This window comes from Embiotoca jacksoni, unplaced genomic scaffold (assembly GCF_022577435.1).
Source record: "Embiotoca jacksoni isolate LCO1_2020_lvr unplaced genomic scaffold, fEmbJac1.0.p SCAF_79, whole genome shotgun sequence".
NCBI lineage: Eukaryota > Metazoa > Chordata > Actinopteri > Embiotocidae > Embiotoca > Embiotoca jacksoni.
In genome coordinates this window covers 170,060-188,792 of record NW_027185435.1, presented here as the reverse complement: position 1 = coordinate 188,792, position 18,733 = coordinate 170,060, and the positions used below count along the sequence as shown (strand labels likewise).

At 36.6% G+C, this 18,733-nt stretch overlaps 1 protein-coding gene across 5 annotated transcripts; it reads left to right on the top strand.

Annotated features, from left to right (window-relative positions):
• The first annotated feature begins 10,176 nt into the window (after positions 1–10,176).
• rwdd3 (RWD domain containing 3) lies at positions 10,177–16,032 on the top strand. 5 transcript variants are annotated; one of them, XM_069177948.1, is made up of 5 exons: positions 10,177–10,368; positions 12,522–12,739; positions 12,843–13,091; positions 13,754–13,872; positions 13,978–15,064. In XM_069177948.1, the coding sequence occupies exons 1-5, from the start codon at positions 10,281–10,283 to the stop codon at positions 14,090–14,092; spliced, it is 789 nt and encodes a 262-aa protein (XP_069034049.1). In that variant the 5' UTR covers positions 10,177–10,280; the 3' UTR covers positions 14,093–15,064. The 5 variants fall into 5 exon arrangements, with proteins under 5 accessions (XP_069034049.1, XP_069034048.1, XP_069034047.1 ...); XM_069177947.1 differs by having other exon boundaries at positions 12,444–12,739; XM_069177946.1 differs by lacking the exons at positions 13,754–13,872; positions 13,978–15,064 and adding an exon at positions 15,621–16,032.
• Positions 16,033–18,733: the final 2,701 nt, after the last annotated feature.

Here is an 18,733-nt window from a genome sequence, read left to right as displayed (position 1 = left end):
TAAATGAAACATGCAAGAAGAATTAGGAAGAATAAAACATACAGGAAGAATTAAACATGCAGGAATAAATTAAACATGCAGGAATAAATGAAACATGCAGTAAGAATGAAACATGCAGGAATAAATGAAACATGCAGGAATAAATGAAACATGCAGGAATAAATTAAACATGCAGGAATGAATGAAACATGCAGAAATAAATGAAACATGCAGGAATAAATTAAACATGCAAGAATAAACGAAACTTGCGATAATAAATGAAACATGCAGGAATAAATGAAACATGCAGTAAGAATGAAACATGCAGGAATAAATGAAACATGCAGGAATAAATGAAACATGCGGGAATAAATTAAACATGCAGGAATAAATGAAACATGCAGGAAGAACGAAACATGCAGGAATAAATGAAACATGCAGGAATAAAGGAAACATGCAGTAGGAATGAAACATGCAGGAATAAATGAAACATGCAGGAATAAATGAAACATGCAGAAAGAATGAAACATGCAGGAATAAATGAAACATATAGGAAGAATGAAACATGCAGGATTAAATGAAACATGCAGGAATAAATGAAACATACAGGAATGAATGAAACATGCAGGAATGAATGAAACATGCAGGAATAAATTAAATATGCAGGAATGAATGAAACATGCAGGAAAAAATGAAACATACAAGAAGAATTAGGAAGAATGAAACATACAGGAATAAATGAAACATGCAAGAAGAATGAAACATGCAGGAATACATGAAACATGCAGGAATAAATGAAACATACAGGAATAAATTAAACATGCAGGAAGAATGAAACATGCAGGAAGAATGAAACATGCAGGAATAAATTAAACATGCAGGAATAAACGAAACATGCGATAATAAATGAAAAATGCAGGAATAAATGAAACATGCAGTAAGAATGAAACATGCAGGAATAAATGAAACATGCAGGAATAAATGAAACATGCGGGAATAAATGAAACATGCAGGAATAAATGAAACATGCAGGAATAAATGAAACATGCAGGTAGAATGAAACATGCAGGAATAAATGAAACATGCAGGAATAAATGAAACATGCAGGTAGAATGAAACATGCAGGTAGAATGAAACATGCAGGAATAAATGAAACATGCAGGTAGAATGAAACATGCAGGAATAAATGAAACATTCAGGAATAAATGAAACATGCAGGAAGAATGAAACATGCAGGAATAAATGAAACATATAGGAAGAATGAAACATGCAGGATTAAATGAAATATGCAGGAATGAATGAAACATGCAGGAATAAATGAAACATGCAAGAAGAATTAGGAAGAATGAAACATACAGGAAGAATTAAACATGCAGGAATAAATTAAACATGCAGGAATAAATGAAACATGCAGTAAGAATGAAACATGCAGGAATAAATGAAACATGCAGGAAGAATGAAACATGCAGGAATAAATGAAACATGCAGGAATGAATGAAACATGCAGGAATAAATGAAACATGCAAGAAGAATTAGGAAGAATGAAACATACAGGAAGAATTAAACATGCAGGAATAAATTAAACATGCAGGAATAAATGAAACATGCAGTAAGAATGAAACATGCAGGAATAAATGAAACATGCAGGAAGAATGAAACATGCAGGAAGAAATGAAACATGCAGGAATAAATGAAACATGCAGGAATGAATGAAACATGCAGAAATAAATGAAACATGCAGGAATAAATTAAACATGCAGGAATAAATAAAACATGCAGGAAAAATGAAACATGCAGGAAGAATGAAACATGCAGGAATAAATGAAACATGCAGGAATGAATGAAACATGCAGAAATAAATGAAACATGCAGGAAGAATGAAACATGCAGGAATAAATGAAACATGCAGGAATGAATGAAACATGCAGAAATAAATGAAACATGCAGGAATAAATTAAACATGCAGGAATAAACGAAACATGCGATAATAAATGAAACATGCAGGAATAAATGAAACATGCAGTAAGAATGAAACATGCAGGAATAAATGAAACATGCAGGAATAAATGAAACATGCGGGAATACATTAAACATGCAGGAATAAATGAAACATGCAGGAAGAACGAAACATGCAGGAATAAATGAAACATTCAGGAATAAATGAAACACGCAGTAGGAATGAAACATGCAGGAATAAATGAAACATGCAGGAATAAATGAAACATGCAGGAATAAATGAAACATGCAGGAAGAATGAAACATGCAGGAATAAATGAAACATATAGGAAGAATGAAACATGCAGGATTAAATGAAACATGCAGGAATAAATGAAACATACAGGAATGAATGAAACATGCAGGAATGAATGAAACATGCAGGAATAAATTAAATATGCAGGAATGAATGAAACATGCAGGAATAAATGAAACATGCAGGAATGAATGAAACATGCAGAAATAAATGAAACATGCAGGAATAAATGAAACATGCAGGAAGAATGAAACATGCAGGAAGAATGAAACATGCAGTAATAAATGAAACATGCAGGTAGAATGAAACATGCAGGAATGAATTAAACATGCAGGAATAAATTAAACATGCAGGTAGAATGAAACATGCAGGAATAAATGAAACATTCAGGAATAAATTAAACATGCAGGTAGAATTAAACATGCAGGAATAAATTAAACATGCAGGTAGAATGAAACATGCAGGAATAAATGAAACATTCAGGAATAAATTAAATATGCAGGAATAAATGAAACATGCAGGTAGAATGAAACATGCAGGAATAAATGAAACATGCAGGAATAAATGAAACATGCAGGTAGAATGAAACATGCAGGTAGAATGAAACATGCAGGAATAAATGAAACATGCAGGTAGAATGAAACATGCAGGAATAAATGAAAAATTCAGGAATAAATGAAACATGCAGGTAGAATGAAACATGCAGGAATAAATGAAACATGCAGTAAGAATGAAACATGCGGGAATAAATGAAACATGCAGGAATGAATGAAACATGCAGAAATAAATGAAACATGCAGGTAAAATGAAACATGCAGTAAGAATGAAACATGCAGGTAGAATGAAACATGCAGGAATAAATGAAACATGAAGGAAGAATGAAACACGCAGGAAGAATGAAACATGCAGGTAGAGTGAAACATGCAGGAATAAATGAAACATGCAGGAATAAATGTAACATGCGGGAATAAATGAAACATGCAGGATTAAATGAAACATGCAAGTAGAATGAAACATGCAGGAAGAATGAAACATGCAGGAATAAATGAAACATGCAGGTAGAATGAAACATGCAGTAAGAATGAAACATGCAGGAATAAATGAAACATGCAGGAATGAATGAAACATGCAGGAATAAATGAAACATGCAGGTAGAATGAAACATGCAGGAATAAATGAAACATGCAGGAAGAATGAAACATGCAGGAATAAATGAAACATGCAGGAATAAATGAAACATGCAGTAGGAATGAAACATGCAGTAGGAATGAAACATGCAGGAATAAATGAAACATGCAGGAATGAATGAAACATGCAGGAATAAATGAAACATGCAGGAATAAATGAAACATGCAGGAAGAATTAAACATGCAGGAATAAATTAAACATGCAGGAATAAATTAAACATGCAGTAAGAATGAAACATGCAGGAATAAATGAAACATGCAGGAAGAATGAAACATGCAGGAAGAATGAAACATGCAGGAATAAATGAAACATGCAGTAGGAATGAAACATGCAGTAGGAATGAAACATGCAGGAATAAATGAAACATGCAGGAATGAATGAAACATGCAGGAATAAATGAAACATGCAGGAATAAATGAAACATGCAGGAAGAATTAAACATGCAGGAATAAATTAAACATGCAGGAATAAATTAAACATGCAGTAAGAATGAAACATGCAGGAATAAATGAAACATGCAGGAAGAATGAAACATGCAGGAAGAATGAAACATGCAGGAATAAATGAAACATGCAGTAGGAATGAAACATGCAGGAATAAATGAAACATGCAGGAATGAATGAAACATGCAAGAAGAATGAAACATGCAGGAATAAATGAAACATGCAAGAAGAATGAAAAATGCAGAAATAAATGAAACATGCAGGAATAAATGAAACATGCAGGAATAAATGAAACATGCAGGAAGAATGAAACATGCAGGAATAAATGAAACATATAGGAAGAATGAAACATGCAGGATTAAATGAAACATGCAAGAAGAATTAGGAAGAATGAAACATACAGGAAGAATTAAACATGCAGGAATAAATTAAACATGCAGGAATAAATGAAACATGCAGTAAGAATGAAACATGCAGGAATAAATGAAACATGCAGGAATAAATGAAACATGCAGGAATAAATTAAACATGCAGGAATGAATGAAACATGCAGAAATAAATGAAACATGCAGGAATAAATTAAACATGCAGGAATAAACGAAACTTGCGATAATAAATGAAACATGCAGGAATAAATGAAACATGCAGTAAGAATGAAACATGCAGGAATAAATGAAACATGCAGGAATAAATGAAACATGCGGGAATAAATTAAACATGCAGGAATAAATGAAACATGCAGGAAGAACGAAACATGCAGGAATAAATGAAACATGCAGGAATAAATGAAACATGCAGTAGGAATGAAACATGCAGGAATAAATGAAACATGCAGGAATAAATGAAACATGCAGAAAGAATGAAACATGCAGGAATAAATGAAACATATAGGAAGAATGAAACATGCAGGATTAAATGAAACATGCAGGAATAAATGAAACATACAGGAATGAATGAAACATGCAGGAATGAATGAAACATGCAGGAATAAATTAAATATGCAGGAATGAATGAAACATGCAGGAAAAAATGAAACATGCAAGAAGAATTAGGAAGAATGAAACATACAGGAATAAATGAAACATGCAAGAAGAATGAAACATGCAGGAAGAATGAAACATGCAGGAATACATGAAACATGCAGGAATAAATGAAACATACAGGAATAAATTAAACATGCAGGAAGAATGAAACATGCAGGAAGAATGAAACATGCAGGAATAAATTAAACATGCAGGAATAAACGAAACATGCGATAATAAATGAAAAATGCAGGAATAAATGAAACATGCAGTAAGAATGAAACATGCAGGAATAAATGAAACATGCAGGAATAAATGAAACATGCGGGAATAAATGAAACATGCAGGAATAAATGAAACATGCAGGAATAAATGAAACATGCAGGTAGAATGAAACATGCAGGAATAAATGAAACATGCAGGAATAAATGAAACATGCAGGTAGAATGAAACATGCAGGTAGAATGAAACATGCAGGAATAAATGAAACATGCAGGTAGAATGAAACATGCAGGAATAAATGAAACATTCAGGAATAAATGAAACATGCAGGAAGAATGAAACATGCAGGAATAAATGAAACATATAGGAAGAATGAAACATGCAGGATTAAATGAAATATGCAGGAATGAATGAAACATGCAGGAATAAATGAAACATGCAAGAAGAATTAGGAAGAATGAAACATACAGGAAGAATTAAACATGCAGGAATAAATTAAACATGCAGGAATAAATGAAACATGCAGTAAGAATGAAACATGCAGGAATAAATGAAACATGCAGGAAGAATGAAACATGCAGGAATAAATGAAACATGCAGGAATGAATGAAACATGCAGGAATAAATGAAACATGCAAGAAGAATTAGGAAGAATGAAACATACAGGAAGAATTAAACATGCAGGAATAAATTAAACATGCAGGAATAAATGAAACATGCAGTAAGAATGAAACATGCAGGAATAAATGAAACATGCAGGAAGAATGAAACATGCAGGAAGAAATGAAACATGCAGGAATAAATGAAACATGCAGGAATGAATGAAACATGCAGAAATAAATGAAACATGCAGGAATAAATTAAACATGCAGGAATAAATAAAACATGCAGGAAAAATGAAACATGCAGGAAGAATGAAACATGCAGGAATAAATGAAACATGCAGGAATGAATGAAACATGCAGAAATAAATGAAACATGCAGGAAGAATGAAACATGCAGGAATAAATGAAACATGCAGGAATGAATGAAACATGCAGAAATAAATGAAACATGCAGGAATAAATTAAACATGCAGGAATAAACGAAACATGCGATAATAAATGAAACATGCAGGAATAAATGAAACATGCAGTAAGAATGAAACATGCAGGAATAAATGAAACATGCAGGAATAAATGAAACATGCGGGAATACATTAAACATGCAGGAATAAATGAAACATGCAGGAAGAACGAAACATGCAGGAATAAATGAAACATTCAGGAATAAATGAAACACGCAGTAGGAATGAAACATGCAGGAATAAATGAAACATGCAGGAATAAATGAAACATGCAGGAATAAATGAAACATGCAGGAAGAATGAAACATGCAGGAATAAATGAAACATATAGGAAGAATGAAACATGCAGGATTAAATGAAACATGCAGGAATAAATGAAACATACAGGAATGAATGAAACATGCAGGAATGAATGAAACATGCAGGAATAAATTAAATATGCAGGAATGAATGAAACATGCAGGAATAAATGAAACATGCAGGAATGAATGAAACATGCAGAAATAAATGAAACATGCAGGAATAAATGAAACATGCAGGAAGAATGAAACATGCAGGAAGAATGAAACATGCAGTAATAAATGAAACATCTAGGAATAAATGAAACATGTAGAAATAAATGAAACATGGAGGAATAAATGAAACATGCAGGAATAAATGAAACATGCAGGTAGAATGAAACATGCAGGAATAAATGAAACATGCAGGAAGAATGAAACATGCAGGTAGAATGAAACATGCAGGAATGAATTAAACATGCAGGAATAAATTAAACATGCAGGTAGAATGAAACATGCAGGAATAAATGAAACATTCAGGAATAAATTAAACATGCAGGTAGAATTAAACATGCAGGAATAAATTAAACATGCAGGTAGAATGAAACATGCAGGAATAAATGAAACATTCAGGAATAAATTAAACATGCAGGAATAAATGAAACATGCAGGTAGAATGAAACATGCAGGAATAAATGAAACATGCAGGAATAAATGAAACATGCAGGTAGAATGAAACATGCAGGTAGAATGAAACATGCAGGAATAAATGAAACATGCAGGTAGAATGAAACATGCAGGAATAAATGAAACATTCAGGAATAAATGAAACATGCAGGTAGAATGAAACATGCAGGAATAAATGAAACATGCAGTAAGAATGAAACATGCGGGAATAAATGAAACATGCAGGAATGAATGAAACATGCAGAAATAAATGAAACATGCAGGTAAAATGAAACATGCAGTAAGAATGAAACATGCAGGTAGAATGAAACATGCAGGAATAAATGAAACATGAAGGAAGAATGAAACACGCAGGAAGAATGAAACATGCAGGTAGAGTGAAACATGCAGGAATAAATGAAACATGCAGGAATAAATGTAACATGCGGGAATAAATGAAACATGCAGGATTAAATGAAACATGCAAGTAGAATGAAACATGCAGGAAGAATGAAACATGCAGGAATAAATGAAACATGCAGGTAGAATGAAACATGCAGTAAGAATGAAACATGCAGGAATAAATGAAACATGCAGGAATGAATGAAACATGCAGGAATAAATGAAACATGCAGGTAGAATGAAACATGCAGGAATAAATGAAACATGCAGGAAGAATGAAACATGCAGGAATAAATGAAACATGCAGGAATAAATATAACATGCAGGCAGAATGAAACATGCAGGAATAAATGAAACATGCAGGAAGAATGAAACATGCAGGAAGAATGAAACATGCAGGAATAAATGAAACATGCAGTAGGAATGAAACATGCAGGAATAAATGAAACGTGCAGGAATGAATGAAACATGCAGGAATAAATGAAACATGCAGGAATAAATGAAACATGCAGGAAGAATGAAACATGCAGGAATAAATTAAACATGCAGGAATAAATTAAACATGCAGTAAGAATGAAACATGCAGGAATAAATGAAACATGCAGGAAGAATGAAACATGCAGGAAGAATGAAACATGCAGGAATAAATGAAACATGCAGTAGGAATGAAACATGCAGGAATAAATGAAACATGCAGGAATGAATGAAACATGCAAGAAGAATGAAACATGCAGGAATAAATGAAACATGCAAGAAGAATGAAAAATGCAGAAATAAATGAAACATGCAGGAATAAATGAAACATGCAGGAATAAATGAAACATGCAGGAAGAATGAAACATGCAGGAATAAATGAAACATATAGGAAGAATGAAACATGCAGGATTAAATGAAACATGCAAGAAGAATTAGGAAGAATGAAACATACAGGAAGAATTAAACATGCAGGAATAAATTAAACATGCAGGAATAAATGAAACATGCAGTAAGAATGAAACATGCAGGAATAAATGAAACATGCAGGAATAAATGAAACATGCAGGAATAAATGAAACATGCAGGAATAAATGAAACATGCAGGAATGAATGAAACATGCAGAAATAAATGAAACATGCAGGAATAAATTAAACATGCAGGAATAAACGAAACTTGCGATAATAAATGAAACATGCAGGAATAAATGAAACATGCAGTAAGAATGAAACATGCAGGAATAAATGAAACATGCAGGAATAAATGAAACATGCGGGAATAAATTAAACATGCAGGAATAAATGAAACATGCAGGAAGAACGAAACATGCAGGAATAAATGAAACATGCAGCAATAAATGAAACATGCAGTAGGAATGAAACATGCAGGAATAAATGAAACATGCAGGAATAAATGAAACATGCAGGAAGAATGAAACATGCAGGAATAAATGAAACATATAGGAAGAATGAAACATGCAGGATTAAATGAAACATGCAGGAATAAATGAAACATACAGGAATGAATGAAACATGCAGGAATGAATGAAACATGCAGGAATAAATTAAATATGCAGGAATGAATGAAACATGCAGGAAAAAATGAAACATGCAAGAAGAATTAGGAAGAATGAAACATACAGGAATAAATGAAACATGCAAGAAGAATGAAACATGCAGGAAGAATGAAACATGCAGGAATACATGAAACATGCAGGAATAAATGAAACATACAGGAATAAATTAAACATGCAGGAAGAATGAAACATGCAGGAAGAATGAAACATGCAGGAAGAATGAAACATGCAGGAATACATGAAACATGCAGGAATAAATGAAACATGCGGGAATAAATGAAACATGCAGGAATAAATGAAACATGCAGGAATAAATGAAACATGCAGGAATAAATGAAACATGCAGGTAGAATGAAACATGCAGGAATAAATGAAACATGCAGGAATAAATGAAACATGCAGGAATAAATGAAACATGCAGGTAGAATGAAACATGCAGGAATAAATGAAACACGCAGGAATAAATGAAACATGCGGTTAGAATGAAACATGCAGGAATAAATGAAACATGCAGGAATAAATGAAACATGCAGTAAGAATGAAACATGCAGGTAGAATGAAACATGCAGGAATAAATGAAACATGCAGTAAGAATGAAACATGCGGGAATAAATGAAACATGCAGAAATAAATTAAACATGCAGGAATAAATGAAACATGCAGGAATAAATGAAACATGCAGGAAGAATGAAACATGCAGGAAGAATGAAACATGCAGTAATAAATGAAACATGCAGGAATAAATGAAACATGCAGGAATAAATGAAACATGCAGGTAGAATGAAACATGCAGAAAGAATGAAACATGCGGGAATAAATGAAACATGCAGGAATGAATGAAACATGCAGGAATAAATGAAACATGCAGGAATAAATGAAACATGCAGGTAGAATGAAACATGCAATGTCTTTTTAACATGGTGTCTCCTCACTTTGATCTGTTCCTCAAATATAATATTTAAAACTACACAAATTTATCTGCATTCATTATTAAATAAAATAACTAGACTAGTGTGATTTGTAATGCTGGTGGTAACAGACAGAATTTCGGGGAGGAACGTATGATATTATTATACGGAGCAGCCCGGACGTCAACAAGGAACGGACACGTGCAGCACTGAAATCTGACATAAACAAGCCGGGTTTTCGTGACGTCAGTCGTGTGCTGCTGTCAGAGAAAGATTTGGAGGTACCGGCTGATGTGGGTTCATCAATGATGTCCGAGGCTGCGTTGGAGGAACTTTCAGTCTTATCGTCCATTTACTGCGGAGAAGGAGAGTTCCGGCTGCTGCGGCGGTCTGGTGAGTGAACACCGGCCGGAAGGGTTCTGGTCCGGAAGGTTCTGGTCCGAAAGGTTCCCGACAGAGAAAGATGGAGGAACTGAGGAGGCAGTTTGTTCAAGTTGTCACTCTTTTAGTGACAGACTTTAAAACATAAAACAACTTGTGGCAGAGCCCAGGTCAAAAATGTAAAGAAAATAAACGAGTTAGAAACATTAACCTCAAAACTGAAATTAAAGTTTCCAACTAACAACTTTTATTTATGTGTTGAATCATATAAACAGCAACTTAAAGTAGAACTACAGAAAACCTGCAAATAAGAGGACAGGACGGACGTCCAGGTGGGACAATATGAGACACGTCAGCACTGCTGAGACGTACGCTGACATTTTGATGTATTTCTTCAACAGTGCCGGTTACAGTTTTGGTTCTTTTGGCTGTGACTTCATGGATAAATGTTCTTCAGACATGAATATTAATGAATTCAATCAGCAGCTGAAGTACCACAGCGTGTTGTTCCCTCATGATACCACCAGAACCAGAAGTGCATCTCTTGCTCTCCACCAGGAACTGAACACTGAACACACTTTAAATCGAACAGACTTCACAGATATTTTCTCCACCAACAGATATGAACTCCAGCGCTTCCTCCAAACACCTCATTCACACTTCACGCTGCAGCCGGGCCGTCTGAACCGGGTCACGGTTCACCGGTCGTCCTGCGGTCCAAATCCAACGACCGCATCTCAGCAGAAATTAGACACAAGCTGAAATTAAAATACATTTTTTATTTGCCAGCACATCTGTGATTACAGCGTGAAACGCTGACAGGTTGCATCTTCCTACCAGTCAGCTGACTTTACTTCAGGTATGAAGTATGTCGCGGAGGAAGGTGTTTCTGTCTTTATGACGCAGCAAAAAAAACTGTTTTGGAAGCAAATTTCTCGTACTGCAATCAAAAATCAAGTTTATAAGTGAAAATATATAAACTGACAATATGATTATTTGCAGTGTAAACAAATCTAAGTTTTGTTCGTTTTTGTCAAAGAATTAAAACATTTGCTTTCAAATCAAAAACCTGAGTTGAGTTGGATGTAGTGGGCGGGGCTTACACAGGAGACGAGAGTTTCTATTGGTGGATCGGCTTCCTCCTACATCAGAGATCTGCTTAAGTTATATCACTCTCCTCAACACTTCCTGCTTTAAAAGTGACGACTCAGCTTTTATTGTGGTTATATTCCACGTTGTCACGACGACCCCGTCTTTCAACACAAAGGTTTTAATTCTGTGACCCAAACTAACAAAACTGTCAGAGCAGATTTGTTTACAATGCAAATAATCATATTCTTAGTTTATATATTTGACTTACGAGCTTGATTTTTTTTTAAAATTTTTTGCAATGTGAGGAATTTGCTTCCAAAACGGTTGTTTTTGCTGCATAATAAAGACCCAGAAATACCTTGATGTTATAAAGTCATCTTTGGGTTTCAGGAGGAAATGTGTCCACAGATCGTTACATCTGAGTCGCTTCAGGAAAGATATTCTGCCCATGTGACATTAAAAAATACGTTGAGCAAAAAAGGCAAGAAAGCTGTGAGAATCAGCTTCGACCTGTTTCATCATAAGTTGAAATAAGTTTTCATCATATTCTGCCGACATTCGCATATTATTTTGCTTCTATATTGATTTCATTGTTTTTGCTGTGGTTGTTATAGATTTTTTTAATTATGTAAACTTTGTGTTTTCAATAGCTGTGAACGTTTAACATTATCGGGTCGAGACTTCAAATAAGCCCACTGGGATTTTGCAAAGAATTTATTTATCTTGAAAAATCATGTGTTTTTAGAGTTGTGAAAAATAAATCAAATCAAATCAAAATCAAAATCAATCATGTCACTGAGATCCCATCGCTGCCCTTTGATGTATAACGTTATTATTAACTGAAGCTCCTGATCGATTGGATCATTAGAGGAACCAGAGGTGTTCCTAATAAAGTGCTCCACAGCTGACTGGCCTGATGTTTCAGTACAAACTTTAAAGAACAGAAGAGTTCAGTGAGATAGATTCAATAATTTTAAAGTGAGTGATGTCTTCAGTAAATCTTCCAGCTGTCAGCTCCTCCCTGTGTCTCCATGGAGACCTCCGTGATGCTCTGACGTCCGCCTGTCTTCCAGCTGACGACGGGCTGCTGGTCCAGATCAGCTTCGGAGGAGGAGACGTGAGTCTGCGCTTCCACCTGCCCCCCCGCTACCCCTCCTGCCCCCCCGACATCTCCGTCTCCTCCGCCGGTCTCTCCAGGACTCGGTGTCACGTGATCAAACAGAAGCTGCTGGGTCGAGCCGCAGCGTTACCTCCGGAGCCGATGGTCCACCTGCTGGTCCAGAGCTTCCAGGTACAGGCGGACAGAGAGCTTCATCTGCTGCCAGTTATTAAAGATAAAGGTATCAGGTAGATGAAATATCCAATGGTGGTTGTCCAATTGGTTCTGTTCTCAGCAGGAGTGTGTGGAGGAGACGGTGCACCTCAGAGGAGGAGAGGCGGCGCTGAAACAGAGAGAAGAGGAGCAGGAGGAGCAGGAGGAGCAGGAGGAGTGGACTGCAGTGCTGCTGCTTGACCACATGCGATCTCGAAGTCGTTACTTCGGGCTGCTGGAGCGCTGGAGTCAGCAGCTGCAGCTCACTGGGAGGGTCTTACTGGGACCGAGTATACTGGTGGTTCTGCAGGGAGCCCGACCCGACATCAAGGTACTGGTACCACTGCAAAGTCCCCCTGACCGTACTTCTTATATCTTCACTGTGATACCAGAGTAGACTGGACGCTGTAGAGACTGAACATACCTTCTTCTTGGTTCTGTGACGTAAACAAAGGTGTCAGCTGGTGTCTGAACACAGACCGGATATAAAATTAAAATAAAATAAAATAAAATAAAGCTGTTTTTAAAAGAGTTCGTAGCTTCAGGTCTGTAAAATGGTTCTGATCCAGAAGTGTCTTCAGCTGCAATACCAGCGAGTGCCACTAGAGGTCGGCTCCAAAAAGCCTCCGGCTCCATAGACTCCCATTCAACTTCTCTCATCAAATCCAAAGTGAATAAAATGTGTCCATCAGTTATCTCGGTGTTGTTAGCTAAAGTCACTCCTTCTTATTAGTTTTCTGGAGGTCCATCTGAAAATAATCCCTCATTCATTAGAAAAGAAGATTCAAGAAGACCTGTTTTTGGGGGCGTGTCTGTTTGATTGACAGGCCTGTGGTGCAGTCAGGTTACAGCTATCGGTGGGCGGGACGTAGTATCGTCAGGTTTCCGATCAGATTGGTCAGATCCAGTGCTGGCTCCTCCCCCAGCTCGTCCAACACACACAGTCTTTGTCTCTGTGCTGATGTCTCAGGTTCTGACTCATCGTCTCTGCAGGAGTTCTGTCGCCGGTTACGGACGGTGAAGGTGGACGTGGACTCTTCAGGCAGGAAATGCAAAGAGAGGATGATGAAGGTTCTCATTGAAAACCCCTCGTCTTCCTCCTGTCACCGTAGGTACGGATGACAGACAGGTGGCTGTGATGTGAAGTATAATCAGTTGGATCACAGGGTGGTGGGACTGCAGCTCTCACAGCCTGTGTCTGTCTCTGTCTCTATCAGTCTCCAGGGTTTCATGGTGAAGGACTACCAGTCTTCCTCAGCCCTGAGCGCTGTCTTCCAGGAGCTCCACATGACTGAGCTCTACCATCAGATCCTGCTTTCATTAAGGGACTGACAGGACACCCAGAGCAAAAAAAATGTCCCACAAACACTGAACTCACAGACAACACGATATGTTCTACAGCTACTGAACACACAGGAGCTGAAAACTGGCTTCATTATTCATGTTTTGATGTTGTTTGTATTACATCAACTAAAAGAGAATTTAATTTAAAGATACACATTTTAAAAAGAGGAACAATAACTCCAGTCTACTGAAAAGAGATGAACATTAAAGAGGAAGTCAATCAATTACCAGAAACATGTTTACTTTGAACTTCTTCATGAGTGTTTTTGTTGTTAAGAAATATTTCAGATTTTAATTCAGATCATAATTCTAAGTCCTAAAGAAGAAGTTTCAATAAAAGTTTGACAGTAATCAGTGCTCATTTCTGTTGGCAGGTTTACACACTGACAATGTTACATTTGGTTTTTGGACTCTTCAGCTTCATTTTCATTTTATAGAAAAGTAATCAAATTAGTTATATTATATTCCTTTGGTGACGTAATTAAAAGAGTTTTATGTTTATGTTTTTATTTGGGTAACCGCTAATTTGTGACCTGTTACATTTTAAAGGTATCCTTGCCAACACTGGTCTAAGGTTTAAACCTAGGTTTAATTTAAGCCTCGGTTAAAGCGGGTTTATAGCAGGTTTAATTTAAACCACGGTTAAAGCAGGTTTATAGCAGGTTTAATTTAAACCTCGGTTAAAGCGGGTCTGAAGCGGGTTTAAATTTCATCTCAGTTTAATTTGATATTATTTATAAAGTGCCAAATCCTCAGGAGTCTTCACGCTGACTTTACATTGTAAAGACCTCACAACATAATAGAGAGGAATGCAGCTACATTCTTGCCGTTGGCACCATCTAGTGGAGGATGAGTTGGGGGGAACCAACAAACTGGGGATGTTTCATTCTGCTACAAACAAAAATCTCATGAAAACCTGAAGGATGTTCATCACGTTTAAGTTTTACACTATGAAGTATGGAGCCGGACGTCCTCACTGTCCACCAGCTGGGACAACAGGAAGTACGGAGGATGATCTGTTCATAAACTGAAGCTCCTCTGTAAGAGCAGCTTCACATCAGTCAATGAACCGTTTCAAATATTTTTTATAGGAATGAAACTACCAAGAATATGACTTCACCACACCTCTGGACACATCTGTCCGTGTGTCAGTTTTTACTTTGATGCTGGATGAACTTCTCTGGAGACGGATGTCCTCATGTTTGTGCTCTCTGTTCTGATACCAGCTGGCCTCCTGCGGATCATCCGTTTCTGTTCTATTTTTTGCAGCTCTAACTGTTTCTCTTCTATTTGTTGCAGCTCTAACTGTTTCTCTTCTGGTCGTTGCAGCTCTAACTGTTTCTCTTCTGTTCATTGCAGCTCTAACTGTTTATCTTCTGTTCGTTGCAGCTCTAACTGTTTATCTTCTGTTCGTTGCAGCTCTAACTGTTTATCTTCTGTTCGTTGCAGCTCTAACTGTTTCTGTTCTATTCGTTGCAGCTCTAACTGTTTCTCTTCTGTTCGTTGTCTCTTCAAGACAGTCTACAAATACCTCAGGTTCCTGTCAGCTGCAGCAGCAGAGTACCAGAGTACCGGAGGAGTACCGGAGGAGTACCAGAAGAGTACCGGAGGAGTACCGGAGTACCAGAATACCAGAGTACCGGGGGAGTACCAGAGGAGTACCAGAGGAGTACCACAGTACCAGAGGAGTACCGGAGGAGTGCCGGAAGAGTACCGGAGGAGTACGCACCGGAGGAGTACCAGAGTACCGGAGGAGTTCCGGAGTAGTGCCGGAGGAGTGCCGGAAGAGTACCAGAAGAGTACCACAGGAGTACCGGAGGAGTACCAGCATACCAGAGGAGTACCAAAGGATTACCGGAGGAGTACTGCATTACCAGAGGAGTACAAGATCCCAAGAACACCATAGTCTAAACCCAGACCTGAATATAAACCCAGATCTTAATATAAACCCAGACCTCAATATAAACCCAGACCTGAGTATAAACCCAGACCTCAATATAAACCCAGACCTCAATATAAACCCAGACCGGAATATAAACCCAGATTTTAATATAAACCCAGACCTGAATATATACCCAGATCTTAATATAAACCCAGACCTGAATATAAACCCAGACCTGACTATAAACCCAGACCTCAATATAAACCCAGACCTCAATATAAACCCAGACCTGAATATTAACCCAGACCTGAATATATACCCAGATCTTAATATAAACCCAGACCTCAATATAAACCCAGACCTGAATATAAACCCAGACCTCAATATAAACCCAGACCTGAGTATAAACCCAGACCTCAATATAAACCCAGACCTCAATATAAACCCAGACCTGAATATAAACCCAGACCTCAATATAAACCCAGACCTCAATATAAACCCAGACCTGAATATAAACCCAGACCTCAATATAAACCCAGACCTGAATATAAACCCAGACCTGAATATAAACCCAGACCTCAATATAAACCCAGACCTCAATATAAACCCAGACCTCAATATAAAACCATACCTCAATATAAACCCAGACCTCAATTGAAAACCATACCTGAATATAAACCCAGACCTCAATATAAAACCGTGCCTCAATATAAAACCATACCTCAATATAAACCCAGACCTCAATATAAAACCATACCTCAATATAAACCCAGAACTCAATATAAAACCATACCTCAATATAAACCCAGACCTCAATATAAAACCATACATCAATATAAACCCAGACCTCAATATAAACCCAGACCTAAATATAAAAACATACCTCAATATAAACCCAGACTTCAATGGAAAACCATACCTCAATATAAACCCAGACCTCAATATAAAACCATACCTCAATATAAACCCAGATCTCAATATAAACCCTGACCTCAATATAAAACCATGCCTCAATATAAACCCAGACCGGAATATAAACCCAAACCTCAATATAAACCCAGATCTCAATATAAACCCAAACCTGAGTATAAACCCAGATCTCAATATAAACCCAGATCTCAATACAAACCCAGACCTCAATATAAACCCAGATCTCAATATAAACCCAGACCTGAGTATAAACCCAGACCTCAATATAAACCCAGACCTCAATATAAACCCAGACCGGAATATAAACCCAAACCTCAATATAAACCCAGTTCTCAATATAAACCCAGACCTGAATATAAACCCAGATCTCAATATAAACCCAGATCTCAATATAAACCCTAGCCTGAGTATAAACCCAGATCTCAATATAAACCCAGACCCGAATATAAACCCAAACCTCAATATAAACCCAGTTCTCAATATAAACCCAGACCTGAATATAAACCCAGATCTCAATATAAACCCAGATCTCAATATAAACCCAAGCCTGAGTATAAACCCAGATCTCAATATAAACCCAGACCGGAATATAAACCTAGATCTCAATATGAACCCAGACCTCAATATAAAACCATACCTCAATATAAACCCAGACCTCAATATAAAACCATACCTCAATATAAACCCAGACCTCAATATAAACCCAGACCTCAATATAAAACCATACATCAATATAAACCCAGACCTCAATATAAACCCAGACCTCAATATAAAACCATACCTCAATATAAACCCAGAACTCAATATAAAACCATACCTCAATATAAACCCAGACCTCAATATAAAACCATACATCAATATAAACCCAGACCTCAATATAAACCCAGACCTAAATATAAAACCATACATCAATATAAACCCAGATCTCAATATAAACCCAGACCTCAATATAAACCCAGATCTCAATATAAACCCAGACCTGGGTATAAACCCAGATCTCAATATAAACCCAGATCTCAATACAAACCCAGACCTCAATATAAACCCAGATCTCAATATAAACCCAGACCTGAGTATAAACCCAGACCTCAATATAAACCCAGACCGGAATATAAACCCAAACCTCAATATAAACCCAGTTCTCAATATAAACCCAGACCTCAATATAAACCCAGACCTCAATATAAAACCATACCTCAATATAAACCCACACCTCAATATAAAACCATACATCAATATAAATCCAGACCTCAATATAAACCCAGACCTAAATATAAAACCATACCTCAATATAAACCCAGACCTCAATATAAACCCAGACCTCAATATAAAACCATACCTCAATATAAACCCAGACCTCAATATAAACCCATACCTCAATATAAACCCAGACCTCAATATAAACCCAGACCTCAATATAAAACCATACCTCAATATAAACCCAGACCTCAATATAAACCCAGACCTCAATATAAAACCATACCTCAATATAAACCCAGACCTCAATATAAAACCATACCTCAATATAAACCCAGACCTCAATATAAACCCATACCTCAATATAAACCCAGACCTCAATATAAACCCAGACCTCAATATAAAACCATACCTCAATATAAACCCAGACCTCAATATAAACCCAGACCTCAATATAAAACCGTACCTCAATATAAACCAAGACCTCAATATAAACCCAGACCTCAATATAAAACCATGCCTCAATATAAACCCAGACCTCAATATAAAACCATACCTCAATATAAACCCAGACCTCAATTTAAACCCAGACCCCAATATAAACCCAGACCTCAATATAA